Source organism: Terrapene carolina, unplaced genomic scaffold (genome assembly GCF_002925995.2).
Source record: "Terrapene carolina triunguis isolate 2854851 unplaced genomic scaffold, T_m_triunguis-2.0 Scaffold97, whole genome shotgun sequence".
Lineage (NCBI taxonomy): Eukaryota > Metazoa > Chordata > Testudines > Emydidae > Terrapene > Terrapene triunguis.
In genome coordinates this window covers 1,860,122-1,880,271 of record NW_020664448.1, presented here as the reverse complement: position 1 = coordinate 1,880,271, position 20,150 = coordinate 1,860,122, and the positions used below count along the sequence as shown (strand labels likewise).

The following is a 20,150-nucleotide window of genomic DNA, read 5'->3' as shown; positions in this document are numbered from 1 at the left end:
ACTTTCTGCACATCACAGGCAGCTTAATAGATTTTAAGGCCACAAAGAACCATTATTGCCAATCTAGCCGGATGTTCTGCATAACAGACCACAGCTCACACTCAGCAATTCCTGCATCTAGCCCTACAACTGATGCCAAACTGCAACAGGCCTTTTAGAAAGACTCCCAATCTTGATAGAAAGACTCCAACTGAAGAATTTACCACCCCTCCCCAATGTGCTGACCAGTTCCAGTGGATACCACAGTAGTACAAATAATCACCCACACGGTTACAAATGTGTGTCTTATTTTCTATTTGAATTTTGCTGCTGAATTTCCAGCTCTTTGATGGTGTCATGTTAGGCTTTTAATAGACCCGACAAAAAGTTCTAGTCTCAGATCTTCGGTAAAGCCCTGTAGTCCAGACGCAGCCTAGGCTGGCAAGGGTGTTTTCTGTTGCTGCAGGAATACACCACTCCAACAAATGTTAGCTATGCTGAAAGAAGCACTGTTCCATCAGCACAGCTGCATGTACCCTACAGGTTGTGTCAGTCAGGGGCGTGTTATTTTCACAGCCCTGCCTAGCGTTCCTATGCTGGTATTTTCAAGAGTAGTCTAAGCCTTAGGTAACAATTTAGTTCAGGGGTTCTCACAACAAAAATTTTGGTGGCCTCAGACTGCAGCCACCAACTCTGACAAATTTTCCTAAAATTATTAACTTAATTAAATATGCACATATACATGTCCAAATCATTGTAATTTATTGATGTGAGTTTTTTTTCTTTTGCAGACTCAATAATAAAAATGTACAGTTGTGTTTGGGGCCCCTGGCTCCTCCCCCAGCCCCCCACCTATCACCACTGGCTCCCACTGCCTACCCCAGACCGCCACTGCCACTCCCCACCCCCATTGCCCCAAGCTGCAGCCTCACTCCCCACACTTACACTGCTCCTTGCCTCTTGACCACAGCACCCAGGCAGGCTGGCCTTCCTGAAGCCCAGAGCGGGAGCCCCACAGCTGGGGGGGGGGGGAAGGAGGGCTGAAGCCCAGATCCCCACCACCTCAGGAAGCTGAAGACCAGAGTCCACTGTCAGAGCCCCAAGGCTGAAGTGGGGGGTGCTGAAGCCCACCCCCAGCATCCCATGGCTGAAACCAGGGAGGGGGCGAGGGTGAAGCCCAGTGCCAGAGTCTCGGCTGAAGGGGGGAGAAGAGACTGGGGAGGGTGAAGCCCACTGCCAGAGCACCTGGGCACTGCACGGAAGGGCCGCAGCTTTGCCCCCTCCCACATCTCTGCCCAGGAGAGTGTTGTGACTGCAGGAAAAACCCCTGGTGGCCAGTGTTCCCTCTAATTTTTCCCACCCATGTGTGGAATGAATTTTGTTGTGCGCACCACTCTGGAAGTGATGTAACACACTCCACCTTCATATTGGTGCACATGAAAAAATTCATGTGGTGAGGGTGGGGCTGAGGGGTTTGGAGTGTGGGAGGGGGCTCAGGGCTGGGGTACGGGGGGGTGTAGGCTCTGGGCTGGAGGGTTCAGCATGCAGGAGGGGGCTCAGGGCTGGGGCAGAGGGTTGGGTGCAGGGGATGAGGGCTCTGGCTAGGGGTGAAAGCAGACTTGTTAAGATGACAAGAATTGCTCTAAAATTATTGGCAAATTTAAGTATTCTGTGGTTCTGAAACTTCAATATTTTTATTAACATAACTCTAGCAAGCAGGATTGAGACTAATAAATTTACAAGAGTAACTGGGTGAGATGCCCAGGCTTGCATTATACAGGTCATGCAAAATGTCACTTCTGGCCCTAAAACGTAGACCAACTGCTCTACTGCCACCTTCTGGCCACAAAGGGTTTTTTCCTTTTAGCAAAAGTAGAGTTTACTGCAGTGGCTCTTAAACTTTTACTAGTGACCCCTTTCACATAGCAAGTCTCTGAGTGCAACCCCCCTTATAAATGAAAAACACTTTTTTTTTTTAATATTAAACACCATTATAAATGCTGGAGGCAACGCGGGGTTTCGGGTGGAGGTTGACAACTCGCAACCCCCCATGTAATAACCTTGTGACCCCCTGAGGGGTCCCAACCCCCAGTTTGAGAACCCCTGGTTTACCATGTCTTTTTAAGAAAATGTTTTTGCAGCACAGGGCAATAATGGGAAGGGTGCTAGGGCAGGTGTGACGTTGTGCAGTCTACATGGTTTTATAAAAATATAATAATAAGTCAATATAATGTAACTGGGATAGATTTAGAGAAAATACGGTAATAAGTGATATAATGTAACTGGGATATGCTTCATGCAAAAGGTCTCTTGTAAGGTATCATTACAAAGCTTATAATCTACTGAGTATGATAATCTGCTTTGTATCAATGTACCACTCTTGTATCTAAAACTAGAAATATAAAACATAACTCTGAGGGCCTATTGTAATTATGTAGAGTGTGGGCCATTAAGGATGGTTTGGAATCTTGATGACTCCCATTGTCTGCAGATGGCTGTATTTACCTTTGAGTCTTCCTGTATATGTGTGTGCTGGCAAGTGAGTAATGAAGTCTTGCAGTGACATGTGATCATGTCACCTGAACTGGAATCCATCTTTAACCCGGTGCTTTTCCAGTGAGGGGGGGTGGAAACCCAGAGGGACAAAGGATTCCCGCCTTATGCAAAAGATATATAAAGGGGTGGAAGAGAACAGAGAGGAGCCATCATGGAGAATCCCCTAGATAACACCTAAGCTGGAACAAGAGCTGTACCAGGGGAAAGAATTGTGCCCAGGCCTGGAAGGTGTCCAGTCTGAGAAAAACTTACTGAAGCATCTCTGAGGGTGAGATTATCTGTATTTAGTTTGATTAGGCATAGATTTGCGCATTTTATTTTATTTGTGACTTACTTTGTTTTGTTACTACTTTGAACCACTTAAATCCTACTGTCTGTATTTAATAAAATCACTTTTTATTTAGTAATTTACTCAGAGTATGTATTAATACCTGGGGGAGCAAACAGCTGTGCATATCTCTCTATCAGTGTTATAGAGGGCGAACAATCTATGAGTTTGCCCTGCATAAGCTTTATGCAGGGTAAAACAGATTTATCTGGGTTTAGACCCCATTGGGAGTTGGGCATCTGAGTGCTAAAGACAAGCACACCCCTGTGAGCTGTTTTTGGATAAACTTGTAGCTTTGGGACAACTGATTCAGACCCTGGGTCTGTGTTGAAGTGGACTGGAGTGTCTAATTCAGCAAGACAGGGTGCTGGAGCCCTGAGCTGGCAGGGAAAACAGAAGCAGGGGTAGTCTTGGCACATCGGGTGGCAGCTCCCAAGGGGGTTTCTGTGATCCAACCCGTCACAGCAGGCTAATCAAGCATTCCTTACTTCCATCATCCATGGCATCTGCCCGGCACTTCCCCTGCATGGCTGTAGCACATGGGGTTTTTTTAAGCATATGGACCAGTTACAGGTTACTAGTGAAATCCCATTAACCCCTCTCTTTTCCTCTTTTGATTGCACAACACTTCTGGCTACAGTATTTTTTTGTAAAAGAACAAGGCTCAAGGAGAGTGCTAATGTCCCAACCCATCTGCCCTACATAACACGGGGAGAATTTGCACATTTCAGTATTTCTCATTTTATCACAGCAAGATGTAGATGAAGAGGCACCTAAATGAGATCAGATTCAGAGTACCTATAAAAAATTTATAATGCAGAGTTCCACTATTTATTTCCACTGTAGGAAACTGTAAACCAAAAAACTGTAGGTAGCCTGATGCACTAAATCCAGTGTTAGGAATAGATACACACTTTTCAGTCTAACAAATGAAGTTGCAAAGACAATATGTGGAATTCATGGTTAAAAGCCCGTTACTGAACTGACTGATTATTATAGCTTCCATAGTGGTGCAAATGTATAGAACAGTGTAAGCTATGCTACTTTGCTAGAGGCTCTTATATAGGCCTGGATATTATATTTAAGATAGATTTCAGAGTAGCAGCCGTGTTAGTCTGTATCCGCAAAAAGAACAGGAGTATTTGTGGCACCTTAGAGACTAACACATTTATTTGAGCATAAGCTTTCGTGGGCTAAAGCAGCCGAAGAAGTGGGCTATAGCCCACGAAAGTTTATGCTCAATTATATTTAAGATAATTGAACAGCCTTGCTTAATGTAGCAGAAGCTATTTTAAGTATTACTTTTCTTTAGTATACTCCACTATACCAAATGAGGTTGAGACATGCCCGACTGACAACCCGAGAGCGGATTCTCCAGTGCTCACAGGGGGCAGTAGCAGTGCTGCCCTGTAATTGTTTGCCTAGTGCAGGGGTTCTCACAACAAATTTTTTTGTGGTTTGAGTGCAGCCACTAATTCTTGCTGGTGGCCAGACAATTTTTCCTTAAATACTTAACTTTAGAAAAAACATGTCCAAATCATTGTAAATTTATATTTATTTACATATTTTTTTTTTGAGTTTGCAAAAAACCCTAATACACAGTTCTCTATTCTTTCCTAGACCTACACGGAATAGAAACACAAATAAGGTGCTTTGCATGTTCTTGTCTTTTGTTGTTTAATTAAAAAAAAAAAAAAAAAAAAAAACACCACCAAAATTAATTACAATCGCTGGCCAGGAAGTCTGCTGCTGTGAACAGTGATATTTGTATGTTTATGAAAAGTGATATTAACAGAAGCAGACTTGCTAGCTAGCTGGGAGGCAGTGAAAAGTGGTATTAACATACAAATATCACTTTTCACAGCAAATTTACTCAAACGCAGCACGCAGAGGAACAAAGTAAGCCCTGGATGGGGAAATGGGCAGGGAGGCAGTGAGGCCGGGGCAACGGAGGTGTGGTGAGGCCAGGGCTGGCACCTGCCACCGCAGGGCTGGGGCCAGAGCCCAGAGCCTGCCACCCACCACTCTAGGGTGGAAGCCAGAAGCCCAAGCCCCACCACCCCTGGGAAGGTGGGGAATCTCACTGATTGTCTGATCCTCTGTCATTTGTGGTTCAAGGGGGAGGAGGAAGGACCCAACCCCTGCTGGTGGTCCCAGAGAAGGGGCCGCTGCTCCCCTACCCCCCAAATAATCACCCAGGAATCTGTGGCTACAAGAAAAGCCTTCGGTGGCCACATTTGAGAAACGCTGGCTAGTGCAGTATCTCTCAGCCATGACCTCTTATTCAAAGACATTTTCACAATCCTTCCATTTACCATGAAAGAGTAAACACATCAATGATACACCTATGTAATTTGCATGTGCTTGAAGAGGTTGACAAAAGAAACATGGACCTTTATGGGTAAGGGTGTTGTTGGAAGTGGGGGAGCAAGATTCTTTTCTTCCACTTGCAATAAGATTTAATGCTTTATGGCCCAATTGCCTTTTGTTCTCCAACCCCCGGCCAGTTCAGAAACAGTGGTCTTTAACATCTACAAGAGTCAGGTTTAAATGGGAGGAATTTATACCTCCTAACTTGCTGAATTCCCAGAGCAATCTAATGCCAAGACTTAGACCTGGCATACAATAATGTATGCTGAGTAAACACCAATGAAATTCTCTCATCAGGGAACAAGTATTGTATTTTAGAAGTCCGTAAGATCTACTACTTGAGTTTATCCTAGAGACCTGGAGCTAGTCCATTAAAAAGGTGTCTTTTGTACAAAGATGATGGGGGCGGGGGGGGAGGAGAAAAACCACATCAACACGTGTCAATTCATATTTTACTGCAAATCCAAATGGAAAAAAAAAGCTCTTTCCAGTGCCACGTAGAACCGCCTTCAACTCCTAAGAGGTTATGAAAATTTTGCACCTCAGGGTTCAACACTGAACTCGCAATTCATTAAAATCTCCAAGGGAGTTTAAACAACTGCAAGCCTCAACGCACCAAACTTATGTAGCCTCTTTCACACCCAAAAGCATTTTGTGAACTTTACCTAAAACCAAAAAGCAGCTGGCTAACAGCACACAGCAATGCTGAAGTGAAGACTTCTCCAAGTGTATTTCAGCAACTAGGATTAAACACCCTCCCCCAACTTTTTTTAAATCACTTGGCATAAAATTATGTCACTGAGGAGTCAGGACTCCAATTTAAGGGACATTCATGAGGCCTAAGCACCAGATTGTGGCCATGCACACTGACCCGGCCTGGTTCTGTTTAGCTTGAGATCTGACCGTTCACTCCAAAAGGTGGTAGAAAAAAGGAATGTGGGATGGGCAAAATTTCCAGAGAACTTGGAGGCAAAACTTTTTCAAGAACTACAGTAGTCGAAAGAAGAGTCTCCACATTACACTGTCTTTTATGATTTTATTAAGATCCTTTCATGAGCCACAGTCCACCTTCTCCTTCCAAGTGTTGAAAAATCCTACAACAAAAAACAACACACTTAGCAAGAGCACAAATTTCAGTGATCACTATAAAGTTGCTAATCATCCCGACCCAAAATTATCCTGCCGGTCTGAAGCTCCACTGGACTGCAATCCATTGCCAGCCAGGCTCCAGCATTCATAATACAAGTTAAAATCAATGAATTGTTGTTTGTGCTACGGTAGTTTCTCGGGGCCTCAACAGAGATCAGGGCCCAACCATGCTCGGCACTGCCGTTTAACATAACTTATCAGCTCCACAGTGCTTTCCACCACTGTAACAGGCCTAAAACTAGCTCAGTGAGGCGGATTCCTAACAGGATTGTGAAAGCAATTGTGGTTTCAATTAGTACAAATGGTCCCCTTTACTTCCCTAGCATTATCCACACACTTGTCATAATTTCTAATCTGAGAGATCATTAGAGGCAAAGGGAACAAAGCAATCCAAGGACATCTAACAGTAAGTATACTTTGATTTTACAAAAAAAAAAAAAAAAAAAAAAAAAAAAAAAAAACCTGAAACAGGGATCAAAGATCCAGTGATTTGTTGTATTTTTTCATAAGCTTTAGATGCTATGCATGTTGCTCTATAATAAACTGAACTGCTTCAAAGTGCTACCCATGGAGAAGTGACCAACAATGGTTTTTTCTAACTGGCAGCAACAGCAGCTCTGGCTAGAATGTGAAGCCATGGTGGGGGTCTTTCCTCCTTGCACATCTCTACCACTAAGAACATCTGCAATTGTAATTTAATTAACAACTCTGCTGACGTGCAAGCTAGAAGAGAATCACCATGCCACAGTACCTCAAGGCAAATACAACTTAACAGGAGAAAAAATCATCATCAGAAGTATTTGCGGCTATGGCTGAATACACACGGGAACAGGCCTATTCAGTGAGATTGTAGCATTACAGTCACTGAATAGACCTGCACTTTATTGGTTAAATCTACAGCGAAGTGTTTGCAATCTTAGAACATGAGCTGGTATAAGGAGAAAAGATGGTGCATATTGTACAGACTGTGGCATAGTATAGGTGTGTGAATGATAAAGGTGCCTTCAGAAATTTCTGACAGAGGGAATTGGGTTCATATTACAAGGCAGGTTATCCCAAATATACCAGCTGGCAGAAAAGATGACAAAGGTCAGGTAGACCACCACTACTGTAACATGCTGGGAAACTTTGGGTAAGGATTCCCAAGAAGCATAACTCAGTTTTCACCTTTAGTGTTTGAGCACTAAGTTAGCAAAAGAGGCCTCATAACCCTTCTCAGACAAATGCCTCTGAAGTCATCAGTCAAGGACTCTGATTTAAGGTCCTGAAATCCATGATATAGAACATAACATGGCACAGGGCACTTGGACAGATCTCTCTTTTCAGACTCGTCATCATATCTTCACTGAAGGGCTGACGTTAACTGGTTTAATAATGCAGCAATGGTAAGAAGTTACACAGTACTCTACCCACCACAATCGCCTCAAACACTTCACAAAACTACGTTCCTTACGTATTGCCCTTACTTTCCACTCCATCACCCCAGACCCTGCACTGCAGCAACTGACCCTGCAGTCAAAGACTAGAAATGGAGGGGAACAAATACACAGCGACAGGATGGTCTCCTTTCATAAGATGGGAGCTACTGATTGAACAGGTCAGTCAGTGCTTCTTTATAACAGCACATGTATTTCTGTACTCAACTTTTAAAAATTTTATTTTACATTTGAGAGATTAAGCCACAATTTGCCAATGCTTATTTTCAAAGCAACATAGGTGCATTATTCTAGAACAGACCAATGTTTTAATGTCCTGCACTTGTCCCATTCTGGCCACAGGGCAATACAGAATTATTTGGAGAAACTCAGATAATGCACCTAACTGTTTCTTCCTGACTCCAGCAGAAGATCAATTTATACCTCAAAGCACGAGCATATTCTTATTTATGAGAATAAAAATGATCATTTCTGATGGTCATCACACTAGTTTCTACCATTTCAGAGTCGCTTACCCATTATGCAGTGGGAACTGGCTGAGGCATGGCTGGCTGTTCTGGTTTGCCACCTTTCTGCTCTGAGATGGGTGTGGTAGGTAAGATCTCTTCCTTGGGCTCCACAATGCTGACATGGTCTGGCAGGGGTTTCTTGGGTCCAATCTTCCCACTTGGGTCCCAAGGCAACATAATCTTTACCTTAATACCCAGCACACCTGAAAAAAATGGCAATATTATAACGGTGGTTACTGCATTTAAAGGAGGTAAGATGCTCCATATACACTCAGATGCTGAACTGATACAAGTTCTAAAACACTGCCATGTTTATTCAGCGGAAGTTTCCAACACTCACATAAAGCGTACACTTTGGGTAATCTGTAATAGGACTCAGTCATCAGTGTGAATTAACAGCATCCTTTAAGCGTATGCAGGCACAGAAGTAAACTAATCCAGTAATTTTCCTTTCATCGTTTCATGCACTGCTCTCTCACAAAGTGGGAGCTTTAAACCCCTGTTTCCTGTGCTAATTTATAAATATTCTCTGTATCCCTTCTCAGACAAATGCCTCTAAATCATCCAATGAACAGGACACTCTGCTAAGGTACCCTAAGCACAATACCAAAGAACATGGCACTGAACAGGCTACACTTACACAAGAAATGTCCTTTCTGACTCGTCATCGTATCATCACTGAAGGGATATCAGATAAGCTAACTGCTCTTATGTCATGTTCAAGGACTTTGCTCACACGTGACAATCATTTAGTGACCTGAGGAGTAAAAAATAGTTTGCATCCTTCTTTAAGGTTTAATTATACAGACCTGAAAGACTTACATTCTCCCTCATGCTTTTTACCATAGGAAAAAAAATATCAGGACTATCTAGTCTTGCGTTTTGTTTCTGCCAGGAACCCTGGGAGGATTAGAAGATCTGGAGTGGGAGTCCTTGGCTTTCAGTGGTATTTTATAAACCCAAAGTCATAATTTTATCCCAAATGTTTCTCAGGAACAGGTGTTAAGTTGGTAACGAACAAGTTTTAAACAGTGACTTAAAATCCCTCTCTCAACTACTTAGATTTCAGTCTCACTAATTCCACTAGCTCTTCAGTCACCTGGGGTGTGCCCACACTGCAGGTGGAAGTGAGCCTCCCAGCCCAGGGAGACAGAAAGGTGCATGGTCATTGGTTGATATAACCCTTAATACAGGTTTACATACAACTAGAGCCTTTACACTAGATTTGGTACAGCTTTTTGCTACCTAGGAGGCTATACAACTATATACATTTATTTAAGAATGATTTAGTTTCTAGTTTCAGATGCTTATTAACTGTACATTTTTAGTATGTTAGAAAGTGGTGAATGATATATTGCTTCTTTACTAGATAATGAACTTGTGGGACAATTCGTGTCAAGCTACATTAGGTTGGTAACTGGAATTTAATTAAATAGAGAACAGCATACAACACTTATCAGAATACGTTTCACATTTACAACTAAATGATTTATTACACCGAGGAATTAACTTTAGTCAGTGAATTGCACTGATCATTTCAGGTCAGTCAGGGGAAAATTTTCAAGTATGTCTAAGTGAAAGTGACTGGAGCTTAAGTTCCTACTCACTTAAGTTCCTTGAAAATGACAGAGTCTTGTAAGCCACTTTGCCAGTCTCTTGTACACACTAGCACCGCTCCTGGGTTCATTACCTGTTGTGCCATGTTTATAAAGCAGGACATCAAAACTTAGATGTTTTCCCAGATTTCTTGCTTTATATAGAAAAGCAGCCTTAACTCAACTACAGGCTCATGAATTCAGCATCTTTATTTTTTATTTAAAATGTTTTAAGAGATTACAATAAGTTTAGGTCTTAAAATATTTTGTATTAAATTCAGATTTCATTTTAAACAGGATTAAAAAAAAAATTCCAGTTAACTAAAAATAAAAAATCATTCTTATTTTTAGCCACACTGCCGGGCTGGGAGTTTTACTCCTGGCTGCAGTGTAGACACACCCTTGCAGCACAGGTACTCAACCTGAGATCGCAAACCAGCTTGCCCTTCCTTTCTTTATGGCTAGATGGGAGAGTCCCAAAACTCTCTGTTGTCACACCGGATCATCACATGGAAAAGGCTGAGAACAACTGTTCTAGACAGAGAATCCTCCGACAAAAATGCCACAAACAAACCTCAGTATTTCTGAAGCAAAAATCTTTCAGGCCTCCTTTATCTCTTGAAGCATAAAGCTCATTTTCCCTTTGCAGCTCACTTTTAAAGTTCATTTCTGATCATCAAGCCTTACACCAAGAGACAGCCGAGTCTAGCTTGCTGGAAAACCTGACTGCCACTTACTGTGTAAACTCGGGCAAGTCCCACTTTCTCCATCTGCATGAGTGGGATAATTGTCTTACCTACTCCCATAGGGATTACAGGAACGATTTACACAACACTGAAAAATGTATGCATTTTCTGGGCTAACAATTAGAAACGTTGAATATAGATGTATGCATATCCAAAGTGACTGACTAACCGATAGGCAATGCTGCTGCAGGAAAACACAACCAGCTGGTACCATACTACTAAGCCTCAGTCATATCGTCCTAATTAGGAATTTTATTGGCAGCCGAAGACAGCTTAACCTATATTTCCAATGTATTTATATAGGACAAGAGCAGACAATGCTCCACATTAGACAAAACGTGTGTAACAGAAGACAGCCCCAGCCTGTAAGGACTTGTAATTTCAAAAGGCAAAACAGCATTACAGGTACCAGTAACTAGAAGCAGTTAGAGCTGAATACTTTGCACAACAGAAAATGCACTGGAATTCTGGGCGTGACCACTCCTGTAGCAGTCAGGCAGCAGAGACGCTGCCAAGCAGCAGCAGAGGGGCAGCACTCTGGATTGTCTGGTACTAAGTGCTAATACAGGGAGCCAGCCAATTGCAAGGGGATACATATTCCAAACACTCACCCTGCCTGAGGAGAACGTGGCGCACAGCTGTATCGACATAGTAGTTTACAGGGTCTCCACTGTGGATCATCAGGCCATCCACAAACTTCATAGACTTGGCTCGCTGGCCTCTGAGTTTACCGGACACCACCACCTCACAACCCTTAGCACCACTCTCCATGATGAAGCGGAGGACACCATAGCAGGCTCTTTGGGGAGGGAAAAGAGTTACTCAGTGGTTGTAGAGAGCACTGTGTACTGCACAAGTAGGAGATATGGCTATGGAACGTGCCACCTAAAGCCTCCATAACCATCAAATTCTGACCCAGAAATCCAGCTCTCGTTAAAGTTTAATCAAAGGCAGCAGCATCTGCCCCATAGCCTTGTTTACTCTTATGCAATTTTTCTAAAAAGTTCATTCTAGAGTTTGAACATTGTGAATTCTGTGCCTGTTTCACCTCATGCTTAGATGTTATGGGCATGTGCACTGCTCAGCACAACGGACTCTGGTTGCTACTACATGTAATTACATTAAAAACCCTTCTCAGACAAATGCCTCTAAATCATCCAGTGAACAGGACCATCCTGCCAAGGAACCCAAGCACAGCATCACAGAACATGACACTGCAAAGGGTGCACTCGGCAGGATACATATCCCTTTTCTGACTCGTCATCGTATCATCACTGAAGGGATCTTAACATGTGTGATCACAGATCATCTAAATCACAATTCATTTCCTAGACAGCTTTGTTTGAGGCTGAAGCGCCATCTTTGCTAATTTCCCCCACACCCCATTCCAAATAATTGGGTGTAAGCTTTACATGTTTGACTTAGCCTTCACGCTTTCACTAATCCACTCAGTAACAGGGCAAGTTCTATATTAAGACTAATAGCTAATATTGCCAATTGTGACAGCCCTAAACAAATCATGATATTTTATTTAATACTTAGTTATGCCATGTGCTATCAAGAGACTTGTGTTTAAACACACAGAAATGGCAGTTCAAATAAACACGCATTAAAATTTGTTTTAAGTTTGCTGGAGTGTAACTGTGGCTTTTTAAAAATCTACTTTTGAAATAAGAAATCTACCAGTGTGCATTTACCACCTAAATAATCACTATTCAGGAAAAGTTAGATAATAGCACTTTACATCTTTATTCTGTCAATCCTAACTTAACTTGCATAATGCATGCGTTAGTCCCAGTCTACACACACAGTGGTGAAGGAATTTTCCTCAAAGCCACAGAGCCAGTGTCAGAGCTGGGATCAGAACCCAGAGCGCTCCCAGTCACTTGTTTGCTCTATTATATCTACAGACCATTTTATTACACTTCTGCACTTACCGACGCACCGCTAAACCTCCCAGAAGTTTGTAACGCAGGGACTCTGCTTGGGCAATAGCACACAGACCTCTTGTGGCCACCTTCTCGGCATAGAGCTACAAAACAAGGAAAGAGTGCTCAGAAATAGAGTTACAACAGTGAAGGTTAGCAGACTTCCATGCATACAGGTGACAGGAGCCTCAGCTGCCCTCCATGCGCCCCTCTCCTTTGCACCCAGTAACTCACTTAGTTCCTTGGTATTTACATACCTGCAGGATCTTTACCCTTAGACAACACAGTGTGGCTTTTATCTGCTTTGGCGTGTGTCCTCTGCTCCTCATGTTGAGTTGAGACATCCTAGTGATGCTCCATTGAAAACCAAGGCACCATTAAGGCATGCTTGGTGCAGTCCTGGAGGTGCAATCCTACCAAGCCGGCCCAGAAAGTTAGGCAGCCCCAGAGGTGCAATCTTCCAAACGTGTCCAGGTATGGACAGCGGTGGTGATGCATCCTGCAGGGTGGGCATGGTATGCTGGGCTGTGCTTGGAGGAGAATCCTACCAGACATGCCCAGCACTCTGGGACAACTGAAAGCTTAATAAAGAGATCACAATCAGAAAGTGAGGTTGAAAGTGTAAGGTCTTAAGCATAGCACGGGACAAAAGTCAATGTGGTATACAGTTACCTGGCAATTTCTCCCAGTGAAGTTACAGATTCTTTAGAGGAAACATGCAGGAAACCCTGCGGTAGGCAACTATGGAATAGCCTCCCCAAAGGAAAAGTTTCTTTCTAAACTTCATCAGATAACAGTTTATGCCCTTACAAATGGCCCCTGTTTTATATAGTGCTTGCAAGCTTTGTTTTTAATTCTTATTGCTGTACTCTGGATGCTGTTATCCTTTGCAATCTAGGCCTCAAAGGTACCTTGTGACAATGAGCTCCGCAAACTAGTTACAATAATCAATAGAAACCATCAGTTCTGCATGAAGTAAAAGACAAGAACCAGTGTCATTAGCTAGCAAGGATCCATTCTAACTCAAACCTGCTACAGGTCACAATATGTTCCCCATTTTTGGTCTAGTACCAAAAAGTGAAAATCTAATGCCTCATATCCAATACTATTAAATCTTACTTGTGAGGACTGTTGAGAACACATATGCAAACAGATGTGCGACTTAAATTGTTGTCATGTTAAATGAATGCCTTTTCTAAAAACTGATGTAATCAAAAGCAACAGTAAAGCTCATTTTAAGGTACCATCAGAAAAAGTGACAATAAAAAGAGAAAAGCCACTTACCTCAACGCTTCCTTCTGGAAAGCCAAACCTCTTCTGTACGACAGCAGTCAGCTCACGGATTCGGCGTCCCTTCTCACCAAGAACGTTTTGCGTTCTGAATAAGGTAAACATGGTTATTGGAATCTGTGGCTGGGAAGTAACATTTGAAGATTTAATTTTTTCTCCATGCCAATGTACCAGTCTTACTATAGTACATTACTGTGCCAAGTCTACTTTTAAATGACTTACTAGATAGGGATTACAATCATTCTCAGCAACTATTCTACAATTTAACCTCACCACAAGGAAGTTCTCTCTAATATATGGACATTTATTCACCATTTCTTAATTTCATTCACAATTTCTGGTTACCATCTTTCCAAAGAAATACGGTCATGTATAGAAGGATTATACACAAACGTCACAGATTTGGCTACTGGTAACTGCAGTGAAAGAATAAGGAGCAAGTTTCAATTACCTGGTAGCAAGGATGATAATTTCAGTCCTCGTTGGAGTAACTCGGACCTCTACTCCAGAGTATCCATCTTCAGCCAACTCACGAGTCAGAAACTCATTTAGCTCAGCTTTGAAGATGCCATCAGCGACAAACTAAAACAGAAAACAGAACAAGTCAAGCTATGTTCAACAGTTCATAAATAAATTTTCTAAAGTTCAAAGTTTCGTTGCTGGTTGAAGGTGCTGGCTGAACAGCCCGAGTCTACATTTCTCTTCACAGAGAGCAGCAGAGACAATAATACAACAAGCCTCCCTATGCAAGGCCAAATTTGCCTCAACCCTGCTGTAGTGACTACACCTCTAAGGTCAGTTTAATCCCTTAAGCAATGATCAGACCAAGGCGTCAACCACATCCAGCTAAAACCATACTCAAAACTAGTTGATAAAACCATACTTCATTACTCTTTTCCAAATGGTAGCACTTTCTAGCCAGTATGAATGTTAAGTTAATTGTGTCAGACTACCCACAATCAACAAGTAGTTTTACTACTTAAACCCAGGCCCTGATCCTGAAGACACCGGACAGCAAACATTACACCTGGTTAGAAGTTTGGCATGACGGGATCCCTACTTTGCATCTTTGTTAGTTATGGACGTTAGAAGGTTTCACACCAGGTTACTAGCCCTGGGGTGAGCAGCCCCTTAACCCTACATCGCTCCACTTCCGATAAACGCCTCGGACCAAACTCACTGGAAATCGGAGTTTTACTCTGCCAGCTCCAGGGCCCACGTACAAAACACCCTCTGCTCTTTCCTCCCTGACGCAAAGCAGCCAAACAGGCCCTCCCCCCCAAAGGGTCTGAAACTAGGGTTACCATATTTCCACAATCAAAAAAGAGGACACTGGGGGGGGGGGGAAGCCCCGCCCCATCCACTCCCTCCCACTTCCCACCCCCTGACTGCCCCCCTCAGAACCCCAACCCCCCCTGCTTCTTGTCCCCTGACTGCCCCAACCCTTATCCACTCGCATGGGTGGCAGGGTTGTAGAAATTTTGGTGGTGCCCAGAACCCCCCACACACACCTGCCTAAGGCTCTGGGAGGGGGGTTGGGTGGGGGGAGGAGGTCTGGGGTGCGGGTCCTGGGCTGGGGATTAGGGTGCAGGAGGGGTGCAGAGTGCAGGTTCTGGGATAGAGTTTGGGTGCTGGGTGCAGGCTCCGGGCTGGGGCAGGGGGTGGGTGTGCAGAAGGGGGTGAGGGGTGCAGGCTCTGGGATGGAGTTTGGGGGTGGGAGGCGGTGCAAAGGGAGGGGGTGCAGGCTTTGGGAGGGAGTTTGAGGGCAGGAGGTGATGCAGGGGTGAGGGCTGTGGGTCTGAGGATGAAGGGTTCATGATGCAGGAGGGGGCTCAGGGATGGAGCAGAGGATTAGGGTGTGGGGGATGAGGGCTGGGGCTGAGGGGTTTGGGATGTTGGAGAGGCTCAGGGCTAGGGTGGAAGGGCAGGGTAAGGGCAGCCTGTCTTCCCATTAGTATATGGGGGACACTAGGACCTGGAGGCAGCAGACAAGGGAGAGGCAGGCGGGGGGGGGGGGGGCCCGGGGGGGGGGGGCCGGAGGGGGGGGGGCTGGCAGGTGGAGGCCGGGGACCCATCGAACACTCCCCCGCTCCCTGACTGCCCCCCCCGCCCCCCCTTACCATTCTGGCTCCATGTGTTTACAAAATACTCTGCCCGGTGGGTCGGATCCAACATGTTACACAGGGCTGCAGTCAGAGGGAGGGGGGAGCAGGGGAGGGCTCTGGCTGCTGGAGGCCAATGGGAGTGGGTCAGTTGGCCCAGCCGCCCAATCAGCAGCCGCACTCCGCATGGAAGGGAGGGAGGGAGGCGAGGGAGAAAAAAACCCCGGACATTTTAACCTTGTTACCAATTCCTCCCGGACGGCTATTTAGAGACGCAAAAGCCGGACATGTCCGGGGAAATACGGACGGATGGTAACCCTACAGTGAAACCCGCTTCCCCTGCCCGGGGGCCAAGCGGAGCCCTGGGCTCTGGGCAAGGGGGAGCGAGGCGCTGCTTTCAGCCACGCGGGCGGCTCAAGACGGAACCAACCCTCCTGCCCGCTGCAGCCCCGGCCCCGGGGCGCTTCCGGGCTCCCTCCCCGGCCCCCCAGCGCCTCCTCCAGCCCCGCAGCGGCTCCGCGCCCCGGGCTGCGGGGACGGGCCAGGCCCCGCGGGGAGCCGGCCTCCCCCACTCGCTGCCCCCAGGCCCGGCCCCGCGGGGAGCCGGCCTCCCCCAGTCCCTGCCCCCAGGCCCGGCCGCAGGGAGCCGCCATGTTGCGCCCGGCCGGGCCCGGCCTTTCATCCGCCGCCATCCGGCCTCGCCGCCGCCTCGGCAGCCCCGCCCCGCTGCCCAGGCCCTGCCCGGCGCTCCCGCCTCCCAGCCCGGCCGCGATCGCCGGGCCCCGCGGCCGCCCCGGGCCGCCCGCAGCGCTCACCTTGCGCTTCTTGGAGATCTGCACCGCCATCTTGAGCCGCGCCGCCCCGGCGAAAGGAAGAGGCCCCCCCGCCCGGGGGAGGATATAAGGTCCTTTCGCCACTTGCCATTGGGCCGCGACCGGTCACGTGGGCTCGCAGGGGTGGGTGGGAAATGTAGTCTTCCTCAGTGACCCCCCCCCGCCGTGCTCTGAGGGCAGGGGTTCAGGACTTGTGTACGCTTGCGCTGGTACCCCGCTCACTATGGACAGGTTTGGGTCTTTCAGTGCAAAGCGCTGTGTGGACACTCTTATTCCAGATTATGGGCGGGTCTGCATTATAAAGTGAAGTTGACGTAAACTACCATGCATCGACCTATGGCTGCAGGCGGACGCGTCTACATGCACATTCCTCCCCAGCCGACGTAAGTGCTCCGAGACGGCGACACAGTAACCCCACCTCCCTGACCGGCACGAAGCCATATTGTACTATCGAGCACGACGCAGTGTGAGTGTCGACCTAACTGTCCTCCAGCAGTTTGTGAACTCCACTGGCCAGGGATCACGGACAACAGAAGCCCCTCTACACCCCCCCACCACCCCACACAGTATTGAAATGTCTTTTCCTGAGTGCCCCCCATAGCAAGCACACTTAGCAGCTCTCTCTTCTCATGTGTGACCGCTCAGCCGACCATGCCAGCTTCACCCCACACACTAGACACGCTCTGACACAGTGTAGACAAGAAATAGTGGATTGTTTGGGCCTGTGGGGAGAAGAGGCTGTGGTGGCACAGCTACAGACCAGCCACAGCAACATGGACAGCTATACACATATTGCACAAGGGATGCAGACAAAAAGGGACCAGCAGCAGTGCTACGTGAACGGGAAGGAACCGCAGCAGGCGTACCACAAGGGCAGGGAGCACAACAATCCATCGGGGTCTGAACCCCAGGCAGTCTTCTTTTACAATGACCTGCATGCCGTACTTGGCAGAAACTCCCCCAGCGATCCACAGATCACCATGGATACCTCAGCGGGGGAGGAGGGTGAAGACACGGTAGAGTGACCAGGTGTCCGGTTTTTGACCAGAACAAAAGGGACCCTGGCGGCTCTGGTCAGCACCACCAACTGGACCATTAAAAGTCCGGTCGGCAGTGCTGTGATGCTAAGGCAGGCTTGTCCCTACCTGTCCAGGCTGGCACTGCGCTGCGCCCCGGAAGCGGCCAGCAGGTCCGACTCCTAGGCGGAGGGGCCATCGGGCTCTGCGCACTGCCCCTGCCCCGAGCACCGGAGGAGCTGGGGGGGGGGGGTGCCTGAGGACAAGAGTGGCACGTGGAGCCTCCTGGCTCCGCCGCCTAGGACCTGGACCTGCTGGCTGCTTCTGGGGTGCACACAGCGCAGTGCCAGGATAGGCAGGCAGCTTGCCTTAGCCCCGCTGCGCCACTGACTGGGAGCCACCCGAGGTAAGCCCACGCCCCAACCCCGAGCCCCAACCCCCTGCCCCAGCCCTGAGCCCCCCCAACCTGGAGCCCCCTCCTGCACCCAAACCCCTCATTCCCAGCCCAGAGCCCTCATCCCCCCACTCTCCAACCCCCTGCCCCAGCCCAAAGCCCCCTCCCACACTCCGAATCCCTTGGCCCCACTCCCCAGCCTCGAGCCCCATCCTGCACCCCAAACCCCTCATCCCCACCCCAGAACCTGCACCCCCAGTTAGAGCCCTCACCCCCTCCCGCACTCCAACCCCCTGCCTCAGCCCAGTGAAAGTGAGTGAGGGTGGGGGAGAGCAGGCCACAGAGGGCCGGGCCTCAGGGAAGGTATGGGGCTAGGGTGTTAGGTTTTGTGCATCGAGAAAGTTGGCAACCCAAAGACATGGTGCAGAATGGGGTCCCGCTTTGCAGCAAGTTAGGATGTGTTTGAGATGCTACCAGGCAAACAGGGCCGGCTCCAGGTTTTCTGCCACCCCAAGCGGCAAAAAAAAAAAAAAAGCCGCGGCAGCGCGATCGCGCCGCTCCACTCTTCGGCAGCAATTCGGCGGTAGGTCCTTCGCTCCCAGAGGGACTGAGGGACCCGCCGCCGAATTGCCGCCGAAGACCCCGGACATGCCGCCCCAACAGCGGCCGAAGTGCCGCCTCTTCCTATTGGCCGCCCCAAGCACCTGCTTCTTTAGCTGGTGCCTGGAGCCGGCCCTGCAGGCAAACATGGATGAGCATGATGAAGGGGACTTGGGTAAGTGTGTGCATGCATTTTTTCTTACAATGTTTAAATTTAAGATGGTGCCCAGTCCATCTATAAGTTAACAAGACTCAGCTATCAACTTAGGCGGGGGTGGGGTGTGTGTGTGGAGCAGTGTGTTCGAGTACAGAGGATGTCCCATGAGAGATCTCGATGAAACTTTCATGGAGATACTTTGCAATCCTCTCCCCAAGGTTTCTCGGGATGACTGCCTTATTTCTTTCTCTGCGGTAGGACACTTTCCCGCACCTCTCTGCCATGAGTGCGGCTGGCATCATTGCAGTAAAACAGGCTAGGAGCATGTGGGCTCGGGTGGCTTCAAGACACCAGTAGCAGCTGTGCTTTCTGTGCCTTTGTGAGGCTGATATCTCAGCAGTGAGATATCAGCTAAAACCACAACCACTAGCATTAAATAGTGCCAATGTTCAGTGCCATTCCCTATACGGGTATTGTTTCATGCAACCGAAATTCCTTCCCATCCCATCCCTTGTACCATACTCACCATAGCCAGGGCTGGAGAATGGTGCTGTGCAGAGGCACTCCGATCCGAAGCTGAAATGTCAATAAACATGTCTTATTACAAGGTTTTATGGGAATAAGGGAAGGAAATTTTGAAACTTATCTTTCCCTTTCCACTGTGACTGTAAATGTGGTAAAAACAACGAGGAGTCCTTGTGGCACCTTAGAGACTAACACATTTATTTGGGCATAAACTTTCATGGGCTAAAACCCACTTCATCAGATGCATGGAGTGGAAAATACAGATACATCTGTCTCCTTTTATCAGCAGCTGCTGTCATTGCAGCCTTAAGGGATGCCCCCTCCACACCCACAGAACGCCTTACCATGAGGAGGAGAAAGAAGACGACTAGGGAGGGAGGATATGTCCAGTGAGATCCTGCAAGCCAGTTCTGCATCGGATCACAAAGAAAGGGTCTGGTGGAGGCATGGGCTGTGGGTAATGGAGGCTGGAGGAGGCTAAGCCTCCCCTAACCTCCACTAATGCTCCCCGCCGCAGCCATAGAGCTAAGCCACAGCGGGGTTCAGCACTCCTCTGGGTGGCCTGGGCTCAGGGCTCTGGGCACCGGCAGGCTGGCTCAGGTTCCGGGCTGCTCTGGGCTCCAGTGGGCCGGCCGGA

General features: G+C 47.3%; 1 protein-coding gene and 3 non-coding genes across 4 annotated transcripts; all 4 read right to left on the bottom strand.

Annotated features, from left to right (window-relative positions):
* Positions 1-6,249: 6,249 nt before the first annotated feature.
* Positions 6,250-16,856, bottom strand: RPS3 (ribosomal protein S3). The gene is made up of 7 exons (XM_024205111.3): positions 16,804-16,856; positions 14,338-14,468; positions 13,881-13,974; positions 12,606-12,700; positions 11,280-11,467; positions 8,334-8,530; positions 6,250-6,327 (listed from the first exon to the last, which is right to left on the bottom strand). The coding sequence occupies exons 1-6, from the start codon at positions 16,831-16,833 to the stop codon at positions 8,337-8,339; spliced, it is 732 nt and encodes a 243-aa protein (XP_024060879.1). The 5' UTR covers positions 16,834-16,856; the 3' UTR covers positions 6,250-6,327; positions 8,334-8,336.
* LOC112110240 lies at positions 7,593-7,733 on the bottom strand. The gene has a single exon (XR_002908399.1). It is a non-coding gene; the product is annotated as a small nucleolar RNA SNORD15 (small nucleolar RNA).
* On the bottom strand, positions 8,864-9,011 carry LOC112110235. The gene has a single exon (XR_002908396.1). It is a non-coding gene; the product is annotated as a small nucleolar RNA SNORD15 (small nucleolar RNA).
* LOC112110228 lies at positions 11,798-11,948 on the bottom strand. The gene has a single exon (XR_002908395.1). It is a non-coding gene; the product is annotated as a small nucleolar RNA SNORD15 (small nucleolar RNA).
* Positions 16,857-20,150: the final 3,294 nt, after the last annotated feature.

What these genes read in the sequence shown, in the direction of transcription:
- RPS3 (XM_024205111.3), bottom strand. Translation starts at nt 16,833, where the DNA reads ATGGCGGTGCAGATCTCCAAGAAGCGCAAG. An exon ending in ATTATCATCCTTGCTACCAG is followed by an intron (nt 13,975 to 14,337) that starts GTAATTGAAACT and finishes TACCTTATTCAG; the next exon opens with AACGCAAAACGTTCTTGGTG. An exon ending in CCACGTTCTCCTCAGGCAGG is followed by an intron (nt 8,531 to 11,279) that starts GTGAGTGTTTGG and finishes CATTTTTTTCAG; the next exon opens with GTGTGCTGGGTATTAAGGTA.